A 16,259-nucleotide genomic window follows, 5' to 3' on the forward strand; every position below is an offset into this window, starting at 1 on the left:
TCATGCCAGTTTCTTGCGTTAAACGGAGGCGTGAATGCATTGCCAATTTAGACCCAGGCAGGTTCATCGGACAGATCCTTGTCGCAGGGTACAGTTTCTTCAAGTCCTTAAAGAATGTATAAAATGAATTTTATTTCACGGGCCTTGACTTTCATAAAGCTCGAAGCAATAAAAGAGCACACAAATTCGTGCCACATTGTATATAGTATACAACTTCTGTAAAAACGTAAAACAATGACTATAATGACTAAAACGAATTTTATTTCACAGCCCTTGACTTGCGCAAGGTTTCTAAAAAACAGAATGTACACTAACCTTTACCTCCACGTACAGAGTCTTAAAAAACCTAAAATAACGCTGAAAATTTATTTTATTTCCCTGGCCTTGACTTCCACAAGGCTTCCAAGAAATGCAGAGTCTTTAAAAAGCTAATACAATGATTAAAATAGATCGTAATTCCAGAACAATCACTTTCCAAGGTTTAAATTCATTTTCTGCCCGGATGGTGCTGGACCTTTACTCAGTGTAGTAACAACTGTGGGCCAAATATCCAGTTTCAAACGTTGCGTCCGCAGTAAGCTTTCTTGCACTTGCAATTCGTGGGACTTCACGAAGAATAACGAGATGCTGTTTGGTAACAGATGGGACAACAATCACAGCTAACCCTAGTTCGCAGACCAGTACTGTGAAATGCGTCCATCTTGGATATTGCTGGACAGCGCTTTCCGTATGGCGTAGGCTGCCCGCATTTCGTCTATGGACGCCGTTTGCATCACGTAATCAATAAGGCCCGGGGTGTCCGAGACGTAGTGGAAGGCTTCGGCGCAACGCTGGGTTCGTTTAGTCCCCACTACGAAGTGCGCTGCGCACGTTGCCATGGCGCGGTTGCGGCGGAGTACGTTCTGCACAGCGTTGTAGTGTGGCGTGTAGTATACTTTCGTGTGGTGCAGCCAACATAGTGTGCGGTTTGCTTGCAGACCCAAAGCCAGGCTGCGCAACAGTTCATCGATGAGCGACAAGTCGCTGTCGCAAGAAAGTGCAAACTCACACAGTGTATTATTGGCACAGAGTGCGCTAGCCAATGCTTGTGCCTCTTCCAGGTTGGTGATCAGTCCCCTGTCTATGTGCAGTTTTCGAATACTGACGTTGCAGAAAATTGCAGTTAAGATGCGTCGTCGAACGTCCACCAGTGTGACGGGTCCTTCGACCTCCAGTTTGAAATCCCTCAGCTTGGTCGCTTGCTCCAAATATGGCACCAAGTACCCGAGTCCCTTCACCAAACCATCTGCACCGAGGCTAAGAGTCAGCTCTATCACGTGGCCCCAAAATGGCAGCAGCATCAGTGCCCTGCTCAGGAGTTGACTACATTCTGGCTGCTTGGCGTTTATGCAGATGGATGTCAGTTTCCGACATGTGATCAGCGCCTCGACTGGCTCTTGGACGTTGAGCGCGCACAGCAGGGAGATTCGACCCTCCAGACCACCTTCTCGTATCATTTGGCATATGCTGTGTGCGTATTCATTACGGATGCCAACGACACTGACCTTGCTCAGAGTGGTATTTTGACGAAGCGCCTGGAAGAAGTTCCAGCATTCCTCAAAGAATGACTTAGACAAGTCTACAGTTAGGTGTTGCAACCACCTGTTGTGCGCGATTGCGTTTGTAATCGAATTGATGTTTCCCACTTCGCTGTCCGTGTAGTCCACCTCACAGGATGCACACTTGTAGTTTAAATAGCATTCGCACAACTCACCTCCTACTTCCGATGGCACGACCTTCAAACTACGCAGGGCATCGTTTTCGGAAATAATTAGCGGCATAAGCTCCGCGAAAGCCTTGGTATTGGTGAATCCAATTAGATAAAGTGTCGAAAGCCGCCGGGTGGTCCGGAGCGCGTCCATAATGACCCGCAAACCTGGCGTGCAGTCGAAGCAGCAGCGGTCTAGGATAAGCGACCGTAAGGTGGCATTAGCGCCCAGGCAGTTAGCTAACTGGCTGCCGTGACCCAAGAAAACACCCCGATAGCAGAGGCATGCGCTCAGCAGCAGTGTGCGGATTGTGCAGTTTTGCTCCAGTGCCATGAGCAGCTGCTCTGCGACACTGGGATCTACGTGCGTATGAGCCAGCGAGAGAGTCCCTAACCTCGCTGTTGTGGAGAAATAGTTGCTTAGAAGCCGCACGCAGTCGGCGTTCAGAAAAATGGCCTCCAAGCGCAAATTCTGAAGGTAGTGGGCTGACATCAAAGCTCCTGCGACACCAGAGAACCCTTCGTTCCTCTCAACGACGGCTCGTAGCCGCAGCATGACGAGGGAGGGCACCTTCCGGATCAAGATGTCGAACGGGATACCTGTGGGGTCCTTGTGCTCGTCGACGTAGAGCGAGATGACACAGAGATGCTGCTGCAGGACGGCGTCGAGCAGGTGCCATGCCCAGGGTTTCTGATCGTGCACGATGTCTTGAGGCAGGCGCAGATAGGGCGCCTGTGTCAGCGACAGCGTTCCTGGGGATGTCTCCCGAAGCTCGAGCTTGATTTGTCGCAGGAGGCCGTTGATCTCGTTTAGTTGAGGAAATATGGAGCACGTGCCACCTTCACTGTAAGTGCACGGAGCGAGGCTTTCGGCTAGATCCATGGCGACGTAAAGCAGCGAGCCAGAGAACGAGCGAGTCCGTACAACCAACCAGATTGCAGCTGCATAAGAAAAAGCAAAGAAGGGCGAATGAGGTTTATTTGAAGATAGTAACAATGTGCCATGCGGTGTCCTATTTAGCTCTTTTAGTTGTATTTCTATAGGTGAAAGCGGGCGTTAGTGTAATTGTGTTCGGTCATTATTTCTGTCACACGTGATGTAGAAAATGGCCTCCTAAAGCAGTATTTAGCGGAATAAGCTAGCCCAGAACCATATAACAAACCTGACACCGAGAAAATTTAATCTTGTGAGGGTTCCTTGCCGTTTGATGACAGTACCGGTTCACATTAAGCTACAAAGATTTTCTCAGCCAACAAGTAGTGTCGGCATGTCTGAGCCTCGGTTAGTCTCCCATTGGTTTAAAAATAAAAGAACTGATATTTCTACCCCAAATTACACGTAATTGAATAGATTGGGCCATACGGAGAATGGATAAGCATACTGCAAAAACGCGCCTCGGCAATGGCGGATACGGCATGGTACCGCAGTTAGGAGGCTTGCTCTCAAGTTGGTCGTAAACGTTTTCAAAGACAACGTTGTGACTATGGCGTTATGGGTTTAATTTTATACGAGGGCGCATCAGAAAGTATTTGCCCCTATGTGTTTTAGCCAAATTACGGCAGTAAATGCGAAGTCAACACATCCATGCCAAGCGGTGGGCCTTTCTTGGACCGGCTTGGCCTTATCTGCCGGTAGCTCCACGGTACGGCGCTGCTGTCAGCTGTCGAAGATGGCGGTTGTGCTTCACATGTCTACGGCCTACAAGCAATGAAGTGTGATTTGTTTTCTATGGATCAAGGAATGAACTCTCATCGAAATGCACAGGGAAATGCAGCCCATGTATGGGGAAAGGTGTCTCGCTTGAAGAAGTGTGATGTGGTGGTGTTGCATGTTCGCAAACGACCATGAACACTTGCGTGACAATGAGCGTTCGGCGAGGTTGCGTGCGTCGCTGACTGAGGACAATTTGGCGCAGGGGCATCTGAAATTTAGTGCTGCAGTAGGACAGATGTCTGAACCGGTGTGGGGACCATGTAAAAAAATTGTCTAATGTGCGTAGAATAGTGCGCCCCCATATTTGTAATTACCTGTATTTACCTTATATTAGCTAATGAAAAATAGGGGCAAATACTCCCTGATTCGCCCGGACGACATGCTTTCCGAAGTTATTCTCCATGAAACGGCAACTACGTGGCGTGACTGACCCATTTTAGACACGTTGATCTGCATTCTCGGTAGGTGCTTGCGCCATATAGAGACGGGAACAGTACATGTCGGTGCCGTCGGGGGCATCTCTGTTTGCTCATTTTCTCTTAGTATGTCGAACGATCTGGCCCAACAATTCGTGTGCTTCTTATATGTACATGTCATATTGCGGTTTGTCAGAATCGCGAAACTCAAGGGAGAGTGTGCTGCGGCGCCACTTTTAAAGCAAATGTGTGGTGAGTGTTGGCCTGGTAGGAAGTGTTCGTGAATGTACTTGTCTTCAATTGCACTTAGTATGGTAGCAGAGTGCTTTTTTCCTTTTATTTATTTATTCCATTTCAGCATTTCCTGTTACTTTTTTTTTCACGAGCACCGGTTTTTGTCGCTCCTTCTATTATCTCTTTTGGAGACACGATAGCCAACGACCACCAGCCAAACAGGTAATAGAGGGCTGCTGTGCACGCCGTGACACGCCGGCTGACACACGGCTGTTGACGCATGATTGACAGACGTCTCTAACACCCTTCGATCGTTGCCACACCCACCTGCCTTACACCTTCTCTCCTTTAGAAGAACCTCACCTACACATACTGTGGCGAGGAAAGCATATGTCGCCTTGAAGACAAGTCCACTTGTCGAAACGTTTGCTGCATTGTTGCAGTAGGTGGACGGGCGGGCGGCTGGAGTATTTTGCTTTTTAAGTGGGTCAATCACGGTGACTGTGCAGCCTATCTCACTGTTTGTTTAGGCCGCTCCCAGCAGTAATGCAATGTCGAATATATGTACCACTGGGGTGACTGCGTACGCGCCATTGGGGCAATGGGAATGTGCCAGTGCATTTTAGGCTGCTTTCAATCCTATATTTTGCCATTACATATATTCTGTCGCGTAAGTATGAACACTACAGCATATATCTACAATAACCGTTCGCTACACAACATTTACAATACTCACTTCACCGCTACGTACAAATAGTAAATGCTTCTGAATACGTAGATGTCAAATACACTTGAGTCCGCCAAGATTTTTTATGCAGATTCATGGCACATAAGTAGCAATAGTTCTCCGACCTAAATCGGGATATGGGAGAGGTGGGCAATTTCAGAGCGGCGCAGCGTTATTCCTAAAGCACACAGATGTCCGCGAGTAGTGAATGGCGACATTAGCTGATGCGTGGTGATCATCTCAGTGGTAGAAGACAGAGCCTAAAGTTATCGCTGTCATTGCATGCCGCTGCCACGTAAGATGCTGATCGTCGTTGGCGGGAAGGAAGAGTCGGCCAATACTGCACATAACTGGAAGGTGGAATGCATGTCCGGAGGGAATAATTGGTGACTGGTGCTTTAGTCGGATGACAAGAAAGTGAGAGCGTCAAAATTGTTTGTGCGACTTTTCAGCGGGTTTACACGACTTACAGTTACAGAAAGCTTGTGTGCTTCACAGAAACACAAATACAGCTAGCATTTGCGCACGAATAATTGTACTGTATTATACTTAGATGAATAGTGCTACGTCGATTGTTTCCTGTGTTGTATATTCCCTAGAGAACGGCGCTAAACGTAATAGTTCAGAATTAACTGGTCGTACTAAGCCACCAGCTCATAGTGGGCGCCTGGGTTGCTCGTCCTCCTGTGATCCCGTAGCTAGCCGGGTTTTACAGAATGAAGGAATACTTGTTCGATGAGCCGAACCACGTATGTTTTATGTGCAAATTTTGCGCCATGACACGTCCTTGCTTAATTGGCAGCCCTTTTCTAGGACTAAAGAACGTTTTGAGGGCAAAACAAACAGTAAAGGTTACAGCAATGACCCAACTTTGGTAATCTTGAGCATCCATCCGATCGAGCTACAGGTGGTAGCACCGTCGTCACGTTAGTGTGGATAGGATGATATTTGCCCGCAAATGTCAAATTCTTGCGTGAAACGCACTGAACATTGTCATTATACGAGATAAGTGCAAACTAATTCAGTGGAAGCCTGACATTCACCAACACTAAATACGTTTTATGCTTCACGTGCCTGCTCGGCTTACGTCCTGCCTGCTGTGTTCGCAATGTTGTTGTTCATCTCACACTGTTTATCAAGAAATCTGCACTCCCGCACACTGAAGTTAAAGTTCCAGGTTAATGTGCGCTCTACATCAACGCGCCTACGCATAAATAACCTTTCCTTTCTCACATTTTCAATCTTCTTGGAGATGCAAAACATAGCGAAGTTCAGTTGAAGGAGCTACGTCACTCTGGGTGAAAGTGCTTTATGGGAACAACAGATTGGTCATTAAATTAACGAAATTCTGGGGTTTTAAGTTCCAAAAACCACTATTTCTTTGTGAGGCTAGACAGAGCGCGGAACTCCGAATTATTTTCACCAGCTGCGGTTTCGGTATTTGCATCCAATGCACGGTGCACGAGGGCTTTCGTATTCTGCCCCCATCAAAATGCGGCCACCACGGCCGTGATCGAACCCGGGAACTCGAGGCCACCAGCGCAACGACAGCCATTCAACAACTGCAGCGGGCCTCGGTGTCCACTAACCATTTTACCACGTTCTAGTATCGCGGTCGGATTTCCATCTGTGTGACATGCAAAAACTCTTGTGTTTAGTTAGATTCAGGTGCACGTTAAAGAGCCCCAGTGGTCAAAATTAATCCGGAGTCCCCCACTACGGATGCCTCACAATCTTATTGGGGTTTTCCCACGTAATATTCCAGACTAATTTCACGGCCGTGTCATGGACGATACACGTACATTTTACGCAGCAGTTCACCGGGCCTGGTTGTGCGTAACATCCGAAACAAAAAGTGCAAAGACATCTCCGCCGACTCGGACGCGAATGATAACAGAGACATCGCCTTGTCGGATGCTACCGATAAAGGGGGTGGTCGACGAAGCTTTAATGTAATATTATGTAGCTTCACGTGAAGTCATGGGCGCAGCTTCTCACTGTGCGGGCACCCAAACATGGCGGCCACGATGACGTCAGCGCCAGCCAATTGTAACACCTGTAAGTCTTGTTAATCAACGGCAGAGCAGTTCATTTGACTACTCCAAAAACCCTTGCCAGTGTTCACCTGCCGTAATTATTCTACCGAACATCAAAATATTACGTCGTAGTATAGTCTTCCTGCAAAATTGTGCAGCGCGCTTCACCGCAACCACGCATACGCACTCTCACACGTGCGAATAATTTACAAACCCGATTTTGCACATCTCTCGTAGAAGCCCTGAACCTTAAAGGTATTCAAGACAAACAAAGAAAATGTATAAAGCGATACTATCCACCGCTACACGGCACACGCTGCTCACTTTGGCACGACTGCTGCCAGACTGCCTGTGCTGTTTAATCACGATGCTAGCTGTGCCATTCCACGTAATCAAAGCAATACATTCAATCTGAGCCCCAGTTGAGCAAGGATAGCGCTATAATTATCCTCGCATATAGGCGTTTGCGTGATGCTGTAAAAGAAGGGCAAGCTTGCCGCATTTTATTTTTTCAAAACGACGCTACTATCACTTTTGCAACGAAGCATCATTATTTTCGATAAAGCATTCTAAATATTGCCTGACTGAAATGCCACATCACCATACACAATTACAACATTTTATTACATCTAGTAGATTCTTTACATCGTTGTGTACGACAAATATGACTAACAATTATGCTGAAGTACAGAACAAACAATGAAAGATATCCCACTCATTTAGATCGCGCAAACAGCTCAGCCAATTTCCCGATTTAGCAACGAATGTGGGAAAAAATATTCTCGTAGAAAAATTAACTACAAATGTACAGGTGCCCTAGAAAGTAAACGGAGCGTGCGAGTGGTAGCCGAACCACACCTTCGTGTACTAGCCGCAGCAGTGCGTACTACATGGCATGCACGAACGCAATTTCCGGTGGTCATGCGATATGTTTTTGGCCACTGCCTCATCGGCGGCTCCGGCGAAGGTACGCTTCTTCCAACGGTCGACGTTAGGGGAGGCTGCTGGTTCTGCCACAACTATTTACCAGTGGCAAGCAGCTCTCGCCAGAACCGCTTGATTGATAAACGCATCGCGCCTGTCACTGTCCGCTGCTTGTTCCTTTGGAAACGCGACTATTACCGCGGTGGTCATGCCGCTGTTTCCATCAATGGCACGAAAATAAATGGTTTCTGCACGCGCATGAAGGTTCCCCTAGCGTCGGCTGCTGGAACTGGCGCTCCTTTGCCTGATCCGTTAATCAGGCAGGATTCAAAAGCATATCGAAAGGCACCGCGGGTTTTCTATGCGCAGGATGCGTAGCGCGCGATACCGCTGCTAGCGCCGAGAGATGCAGATCGGCCAGGGCTCGCACGCTACGTTTACTTTCTGGGACACCTGCACACCAAGGGTGAACCTTCGCATGGCTGCCATTGGCTGTTTTTGAACAGACGCTCATTCCACGCTAGCACCAAGGTCCCCTTCAGTTACGGCCCTCCCATGAAGGTGATACTTCGGCAAAATGGCGGTGCATACGATTGTTTACGTTGTCATGTCAACAGAAAGCGCAGGCGCGCGGCACCTCCTCACCCACGCTTTGTTTGTTTTTTCTTGGTCTTTAATATGAGGACCCGCTCCGCACCTTTCCACCCTTCCCCATGCCCCGCGCGCCGTTAGTTTTGCTTTCTTTTTGCCTGTCGTTTTTTTTTATCGCGCGCATGCGCCACCCCAGGCATTCTTTCTGAAATGGCGCGTGGTGCGCCGTGGGTTCTTTACGCGTTGGCACGCACGCAGTCTCGTTTATACTTTGAGTATGCCAGAATATCCCAGAGCATATATAAATTTCACTTTCAACACAACTGATCTTTGGCCTCGTTTTATTGACTTCCGTTTCCGAAAACATATTTTCGCATAACTTGGTATGATACACGCTAAGAAAATAAAGAAAAATGAAAAATGCATGACATGGTACATGATTACTAAACAACATAAAAGTTCACAGACAGTGAAATAAAAAAAAATCAAGCTCAAGAAAACGCGAAGGCCGTTTCATGTACACACACAAAAGATTTTCATATAATGCCTTAAAGACCAAGGTATAGAAGAGCTTCTGCTATACTAAGTGAGATATTGCACGAAACTGGACGACGTGTATGAAATAGTCAACACAACTAAAGAAAGGGAAAATTCACTGGTAGTGGCAAAAACAATGACACGCAAAATACCTAAAAATACAATGAAATGCTAAGATTGTTTGATTGACAGCCATAAAAAAACCGTGAGCTAATTTATAAACCTGCACAAAAGTATATGAAATGCGTGACATGCTCATGACTACTGAACAAAATGAAAAAGACATGACTCAAGAAAAATAACGTACTGAAAACGGAAATATACATTATCACAATATTTTGCACTTGGTGATAATTTCAGTAACGGTGGCAAGGGGGAACAGAAGGTAGTCAGCTTTTGCAGCAGCACATAGAAAACATTCACAGAAAATTCTATTCCTCAAAGGCCAGGTAAAAAAGCCAACAACACGACTTTTCTTTCACCCCGAATGCAATGCTTAGCAGTAAAATTACGCCACTTAAGGTACTAAGTCGTACCTACTTGGCACTCCTTTGTGTAATAAACACCAACTGCAAAAATCTCCATTTAGGACACTTGGAATGCTCACGCGTTCCAGAAGAAGAAAGCGTACCATGCCCACACATTAAGGTTGTTCGCGCGGTTTTCCCATCGGCGATTACTGAGATAATACACAAAAACGAACAGTAATTTTTCAGCTGTTAGTACGTTTGTAGAACGTGACATACAGAAAAAGCACTGAGGGTCGAATGGAAAGCTAGGCAAGTTACTGAAGTTACAGAATGAGACTTTGCACAGAAAAACACAAGTCATAGACCAAGTGGCAATGAGGGGGGACATCTATTTGTCAGCTTTCTCTACCGGTAAGAGGGAAGTTTAGCACAATCAAGGCGCAACGACGTCCGGAGACTCATGGAGCACACACATGGACAGGGCCGTGTTCGTGTACAGGGTGGTCCTTTATGAAAGGGATCACGCGAGCGCGCGGCCCGTGCTCTGCGAAGGCTGCTTAGAGCGCCAGCAACAGGCAGCAAGGAGAAGCACGTCTGCTTGTGGTGTCATCTGTTGGCGGCCAGAATAGCCGGGCATGGCTGATAGGCAAGCGCCTGCTAGAATTAGCTGGACCCCCCCTCCTCGCATGACTTCGCAAAGAGCGGGGCCTGCAGCGCAACGTCTGCTGCTAGCAAACCGCGTTGGATACGCAAGCTCGCTGGAAACGTGGAAACGCCAACATACGCCCGGTGGTTATTAGGTACTCCCGGCGTACCTATATTAAAACGTAAGCATTCAAGGGCTTCTTCCCTCGGAACTTCTTCCGTCCGTCCGTTTTTCTGTCTGTAACGCGTGACACGATGCACTGCATGCTGTTAGATACGGGACCTTTTCATGAGCCTACTTCGAGTTCACCAGACCACATCGAATCGCGTCACACCTAATTAGGGAGCGCAGAAGCACATCTACCACGTTCCCGAGGCGCGGCACGTCCAAACAAGCTGGCGTCCCCCACCTCGTGCGCCGCATGTGGAGCTGTTGTACCACTGCTTGACACTTCCCGAAAGTGTAGCGGGAGCCTGGCACTGTTCCAGGTAACGTGGGTCCCGAGCAAAGCTGCTTTGCGGCTCTGAAAGGTCGCTCGAGAACAAACCGCCTGCCTCCGCTGTGCGCTTGCAAGCCGCGAGGCAAGACGGCTGTAATGCACCGTGAAGCCCTGGCAGCAACCCCCCTCATCCGCCTTTGTCACGGCAGTTGCAGACCAGGAATGCAATACCGCAGAGGAGTACCCTCTCGGACAGGTGGAGACAATGGAGCAACCCTCTGCGGCGGGTGTGACTTACATTCGCACGGGCGCCTACCATTGGCCGAAAATGACGCCACCTGAGCGGGCTCGCCGATTGGCCGAACGGGACGTGACTTCGAGACACCGAAGGGGTTAAAAGCCAGAGACCGGACGCAGCAAGAGAGCATTCCTTCATTCATCTCTTTCGAGCTTCTTGCCACGGGCCGCAGCGTCCGAGTTGCTGCCAGCCCGTAATGACTTTATGACTTAATTTCTTTGTACTCTCACTGTAAATAATGTAAATAAACCTCCAGTTTTCATCCCAAAGTCCTCAACCTCGGCCAACTCCCGCACCCAACGGCAAGGTCCAAAATCTAGGGGACAGCAATTGGGATTGTCCTCCAGATCCAACAACTGCATGCATAGGTGTACATGAGGTCCTACGCAGGTGTATATGATGATTGCCTTATGACTACGTATACTAATGATACATGATTTTGGCTATATATGATGAGTACTGAGAGGTATAAATGTAAGTAAGGTCAATAAATACTGATGAGATTAGTTACAATAAAAATAGTTTAGTGTAACGGCGATTATTTGAGGGTAATTAGAAATACTGAGGCCGATTACAATCAATTCACGTTAAATTATTGGGCTAATGAAAAGTTACTAAGGCTAAATGAACGGAGCCTATTCAAGCATTAAGGGTACCTTGATATTAGTTAAACATAATTAAGTAATCTTATTATTATTTACAGCTATAAACGCCTTCGCCATAGCTTTACCTAAGGTTAATGAAGTAGTTAGGCAAATGTCGCCATTATAGAAATAAGTAAGCCTGAATAATAAATAAAATAATTACGTTGATTTACCTAAGCTGCAGTTTCACTTTAGTGCACTTCTCTCCTAAACCACTCCAAATCTGGTGAGGTTTATTCATGCTATAGGGGGGAGTTGGTAGCCAGGGCTCCGTACTGCAAAAAAGTACGCAGAAACTCTACTAGGGTTTTCAAAGTGTGCATAAGCCTACCCCCAAATTTAAGTTGGCCCAACCCCAAATTTCAACTTGGCACACTACCAAATTTAAGTTGGCCCACGCTCAAACTTCAAGTTGGCCCACCTCCAAATTTCTCCTAATATCAAGTTGGCTTACATGCAAATTTTAAGTTGGCGCATCCCGAAATTTAAATTGGCCCACTCCCAAATTTATGCTTGCCTACACCGTAATTTCAAGTTGGCCCACCGCTACTATTGTCTTCTCCATGCATTTTCTGTGGACCCTATGTATCTTTATCTCAAGTTCTTAAGGACATGTGAATTGTGCTAACGACTTTGACTATTGTTGCGCGTAACATCGCGTTACTGTGTGCATTTTTCTTGTTTCTTTTTTCTTCTCTCTTCCTTCTCCTTTTATTCCCTTTACCCCTTTCCCCAGCACAGGGTAGCCAGCCGGTATTTACACTGGCTAACCTCCCTGTCTTTCCTTCCCTTTTGTCTCTCTCTCTCTCTCTATGTATCTTTATGATTATTCTCTCTAACCAATTTTTTTTCACTTGTTCCTCATCGCTTATATAGCTACCGATCATCTTTACATTATCATAATAATTAAATGTCATAACTTCGCATATTGCGCATTTTTTGTGCAGATATAAGGCATTACAGTTTTCGCGTGGCGGACAGAGCTTGCTGCGGTACTCGCCAAAGAATGCTTACGCATTCAAATACGCTCGGAGTGCCTATTAACTAGTGGGCATATCTTGGTCCTTCCACGTTTCCAATGTGCTAGCGTACCGAGTATGGTTTGCTAGCAGCAGACGCTGCGTTGAAGGGCCCCGCCTGCTGCGCATCTACCTAGCGTGGGAGGCAGTCCAAAGCCGCTTGCCTATCAGCCGTGTCTGCTTGTTCTGGCAGCCAATAAATGGCGCTAGAAGCGGACGTGCTTCCCTTACTTACTTACTCTTGGAAATGCGGTTGTTTGCTTTAAATCAGGGGTACAAACAGAACTCGATGTGAACCAAAGGTCGGTGGGTCGCCTCTCATTGGGTGCTCACGGGAAGACTACAAATGAAGCTGTGCTGGGTGATATGGGATGGACTAGTTTTGAAGTGAGAGAAGCTCGCAGTAAAATGGAGTATGATGAACGGCTTAGGAATATGGAAGAAAGTTAACGGGCTGGGAGAGTGTTGAGGTACCTGTACAGAGAAAACATTAATTCACAGTGGAGGAAAAGAACTAGGAAGCTTACCAGCAAGTGCGCGGCCTGTAGGGTGGGGAACACAGCAACAAAGAACGTCAAGCGGAAAGTCAGAGGGCCGAAATAATCTCATTGGTGGCGGCAATGGAAAATAACCCGGCCATGAGTAACTACTTAAGAGGAAAAACGAAATCGGGAAAGAAACAATTTATAACTCAAAGGGAAGCTCATTACTTTTCGAAGCGAGATCGGGATGCCTTAGAACACGCACCTATAAAGCGATATAAGAATGAAGAAGAAGCATGCGCTTGCTGTGGTAAAGCTAGGGAAACTATGGAGCATGTTTTATTAGAATGTGAAGACTTCTACCTAGCGGTCGATTTACGCACCACTGGCCTCCTGGAAGCCCTTGGGTTCAGCGAGAGCAGTGGAAAAGTAAACGTGTCCGCAGTAGGGATTAATAAGATGCGATTGGAGGATTGGTGGAACAAAAGCAGGGAAACGACAAAAAACGGAGACGTACAAAAGCACAGTTCGCAATAAGGGAGTTCATAGTGCTTTTTTTTTGTTTGACCTAAGTAGGACATTAGGCAGTATAATACCAAGAGCTTGGTGTCGCAACCCACCGCCCTATTCCAAAGGGGACGCTCATAACATCCATCCATGCATCCTTCCCCTTGCTGCCTGCTGCTGGTGCTGTAAGCAGCTTCCGCAGAGCACGGCCCACACGTTCGCGTGTTCCCTTTCATAAAGGACCATCCTGTACATGCGCCTTCTGATGTCCTTGGGTCTGCGCGCTCACCTGTTGTCTTTAGGCACCCGGAATGACCTTGGAAGGCTTGTTTTTGAGGTATTCATGCACCACTGCACGATGCACGAGCCGGGCGAGTCGTGAAAGGGGTGAAGCATCGCGGAGCACAAGCACGCAGCTATCGAGGACCACGAAACTGACCAAACAGCCCATGCCGGTCAAGGCACAGCTGTGGACGCTTCCCGATAACAGCAGATAACGAAACATGAAACGTCATGCAGCGACCTAAGCTGGGGCCGGGCCGGCGGGCGCGCGCGGAGAGTAACGAAGGTGAGGAAGTTGTGAGAGAGCGCAAGATGAGAGGAGTTGAGAGGAGAGGCGAAAGGGCACGACTTCATGGATCGGCGCGCGCGATGCACTAGCATAATGCACTAGCCAGTAAATCTCTCCTTTCTGTGAACAGCCTCAAACAATAAAGCCGATGAAAAAAATTGACTCGCCATCCCGGCCCTGCGAAAGTGGACGTCCAGCGAAGCTGCTGAAAACCACCACTACAACTGCTGAGGGGTGTATGCAATGAATTATGGCTTTAGAGTAATGGTACTAATAGCGACAATGCCAATTTTGGCAGCACACCGCCGCTGCTCGTATTGCCGCTTCTTTTTCCCTTTGCTGCTCATCTTATTCACGCTGCTTCTCGGGAGTCCTAACTATGCGTTGCTTACCCATAGCGATGCTACACCGAGATCAGTTGCTACGCTGGGTCTTATATACGAAAGGCTAGTGACGTCACTCCCCACGTCGCAAGCTGCCGGCTCCGCGGCAGCTTGCGCAACCATAATCTTTACCGGGAAGCGTACGCGGGGCGCACTACGTGCTTTGCGTTATCAGGAGCGCCTTATCAGTTATGTGGTTCTGATGCTTATTTCGTGCTTGTTCTTTATTGTAAGGAATCTGTTCTGTAATTTGTATGCGTGATTCCAGATAATGTATGCACTTTTCGCTTCACTTTGCAGAGTGCTTGAAGCCTCTGCCTTACGGGGGTACGAGTCACTGCGAGTGCCCTGCACTGCCGCCAGGATGGGCCCACATTTTTTGCTAACGGACGCAGACACGAAAAAATGCCGAACACCACCGAGGGGCTACAGCTTCGCTGCAATATTTCTGAATTGCGGGTGACGCAAAAAAATATCGGAGCTTGACTGCAGATAAACTTCAACTGTGCATCGCACTGACGTAGGGCCGCATACGAATGCCGCTACGACTCCTCCAGTTGCAACAAAGGTTCCATTGAAACGTCTCAACAAGGTTGTCTGTTTCAAAAACTCAGTACCGCGGAAAATTCTTATTTCTTACTCTAACTTAGAAGTAAATATCACATACGAAAATTATTCTGTGTATTTGATCAGCACCACCCAACTTTTCACAAATTTGAAAACTGAACACAAACGCCGCAAGTATCCCATGGTGTCAAACCGAATTGGAGACAATGCAGCCATTTCACGACATTTCGCGATAGTTTTTTGTTCGCGCCATTTATGTGGCACCTGCGTAAGATTTTTTCGTAATGAGCCATGACATCTGCGTTAGAGTAGTGTGTCAAAATTTTTCCTCATTCGAGCAATACAGTGGATCATGAATTAATCCGCTGCAGAAGCACACCCTAGCAATTTCATATCGCGCGAGAGTCGACCGCACTGCGTGTCATCGGACTTGAGGAGCGGCACTATACTGAAGCGAACGGTGCATGGAATGCAATTCGAACTGGAAATCGCCACGCGCCCGTCCACACTCGCCGTTCCCACCGCCCCTCGCCGCCGCAAGGCTGCCAAAACGCAGTGTGGTCGAAAACTAAAATATTATATTCTTGGGCATTACGTGCCCAAACCATCATTTGATTATGAGAGCATTTTGCGAATAGGGGTCCTGGGCCTGAATTCGCGAAACGCTTTTTGAATCTCGTTTACGTGTGTCCTGTGCCTAGCGCGGTTCCGCAAGTGTACCATTAATTAACTTTGACCCCCTGGGCTTCTTTATCGTTCACCTAATGCACGGTACATGGACAGCGGGGTCGACGCTCGAGGGATATTATTTAAGGATTGCGAGAGCGTACGTACACACATACGCTCGCACAAGTTCGCCTTGGTCCAGTAGAGCACCGCAACACCATGAGGATAGCTTGCGAGGCGAGCCCAAGGAAGTAAGCAGAGGTAAATGCTTCTGCATTTTGTGCTTTCACTTACCGGCAGATGCCTGTCACCGCGCCAGAAATCGCTGTCCTTAAACAGCGTCCACCAGCACCGTCCCCGTAGAACGGCTTTCAACGATCCGCTCGCTGTTCTCGCTGAAGGACACGCCATGCATAGGAGAGATAATACTGTCGCCGCCCGTTCCCCTGTCGAGCAGCTTTGCGCATGCCACGCACATTTATTGCGCAGCATTTGTACGCTTACTCATTACGTGGTTGCAGATGCTTCGAAAGCACTCGCGCGTGCACAGCTTTCTCTTCCTGGACAGCGACAGTACTGCTTGGCAGGGGAACATTTTCCGTGAAAAACAATCTTGCAGGGCATCGTCTTACTCTGAAATA

General features: G+C 47.6%; 1 protein-coding gene across 1 annotated transcript; it reads right to left on the minus strand.

Moving 5' to 3' along the window:
* Window positions 1-239: 239 nt before the first annotated feature.
* On the minus strand, window positions 240-15,994 carry LOC129381830 (uncharacterized). The gene is made up of 2 exons (XM_055065015.2): window positions 15,913-15,994; window positions 240-2,689 (listed from the first exon to the last, which is right to left on the minus strand). Exon 2 carries the CDS (start codon window positions 2,628-2,630, stop codon window positions 666-668), a length of 1,965 nt encoding a protein of 654 aa, XP_054920990.2. The 5' UTR covers window positions 2,631-2,689; window positions 15,913-15,994; the 3' UTR covers window positions 240-665.
* Between the last annotated feature and the right edge of the window lie 265 nt (window positions 15,995-16,259).

Source organism: Dermacentor andersoni, chromosome 1 (assembly GCF_023375885.2).
Source record: "Dermacentor andersoni chromosome 1, qqDerAnde1_hic_scaffold, whole genome shotgun sequence".
Classification (NCBI taxonomy): Eukaryota; Metazoa; Arthropoda; class Arachnida; order Ixodida; family Ixodidae; genus Dermacentor; species Dermacentor andersoni.

Coding starts and splice junctions, on each gene's coding strand:
- LOC129381830 (XM_055065015.2), bottom strand. CDS start 2,630: ATGGATCTAGCCGAAAGCCTCGCTCCGTGCACTTACAGTGAAGGTGGC.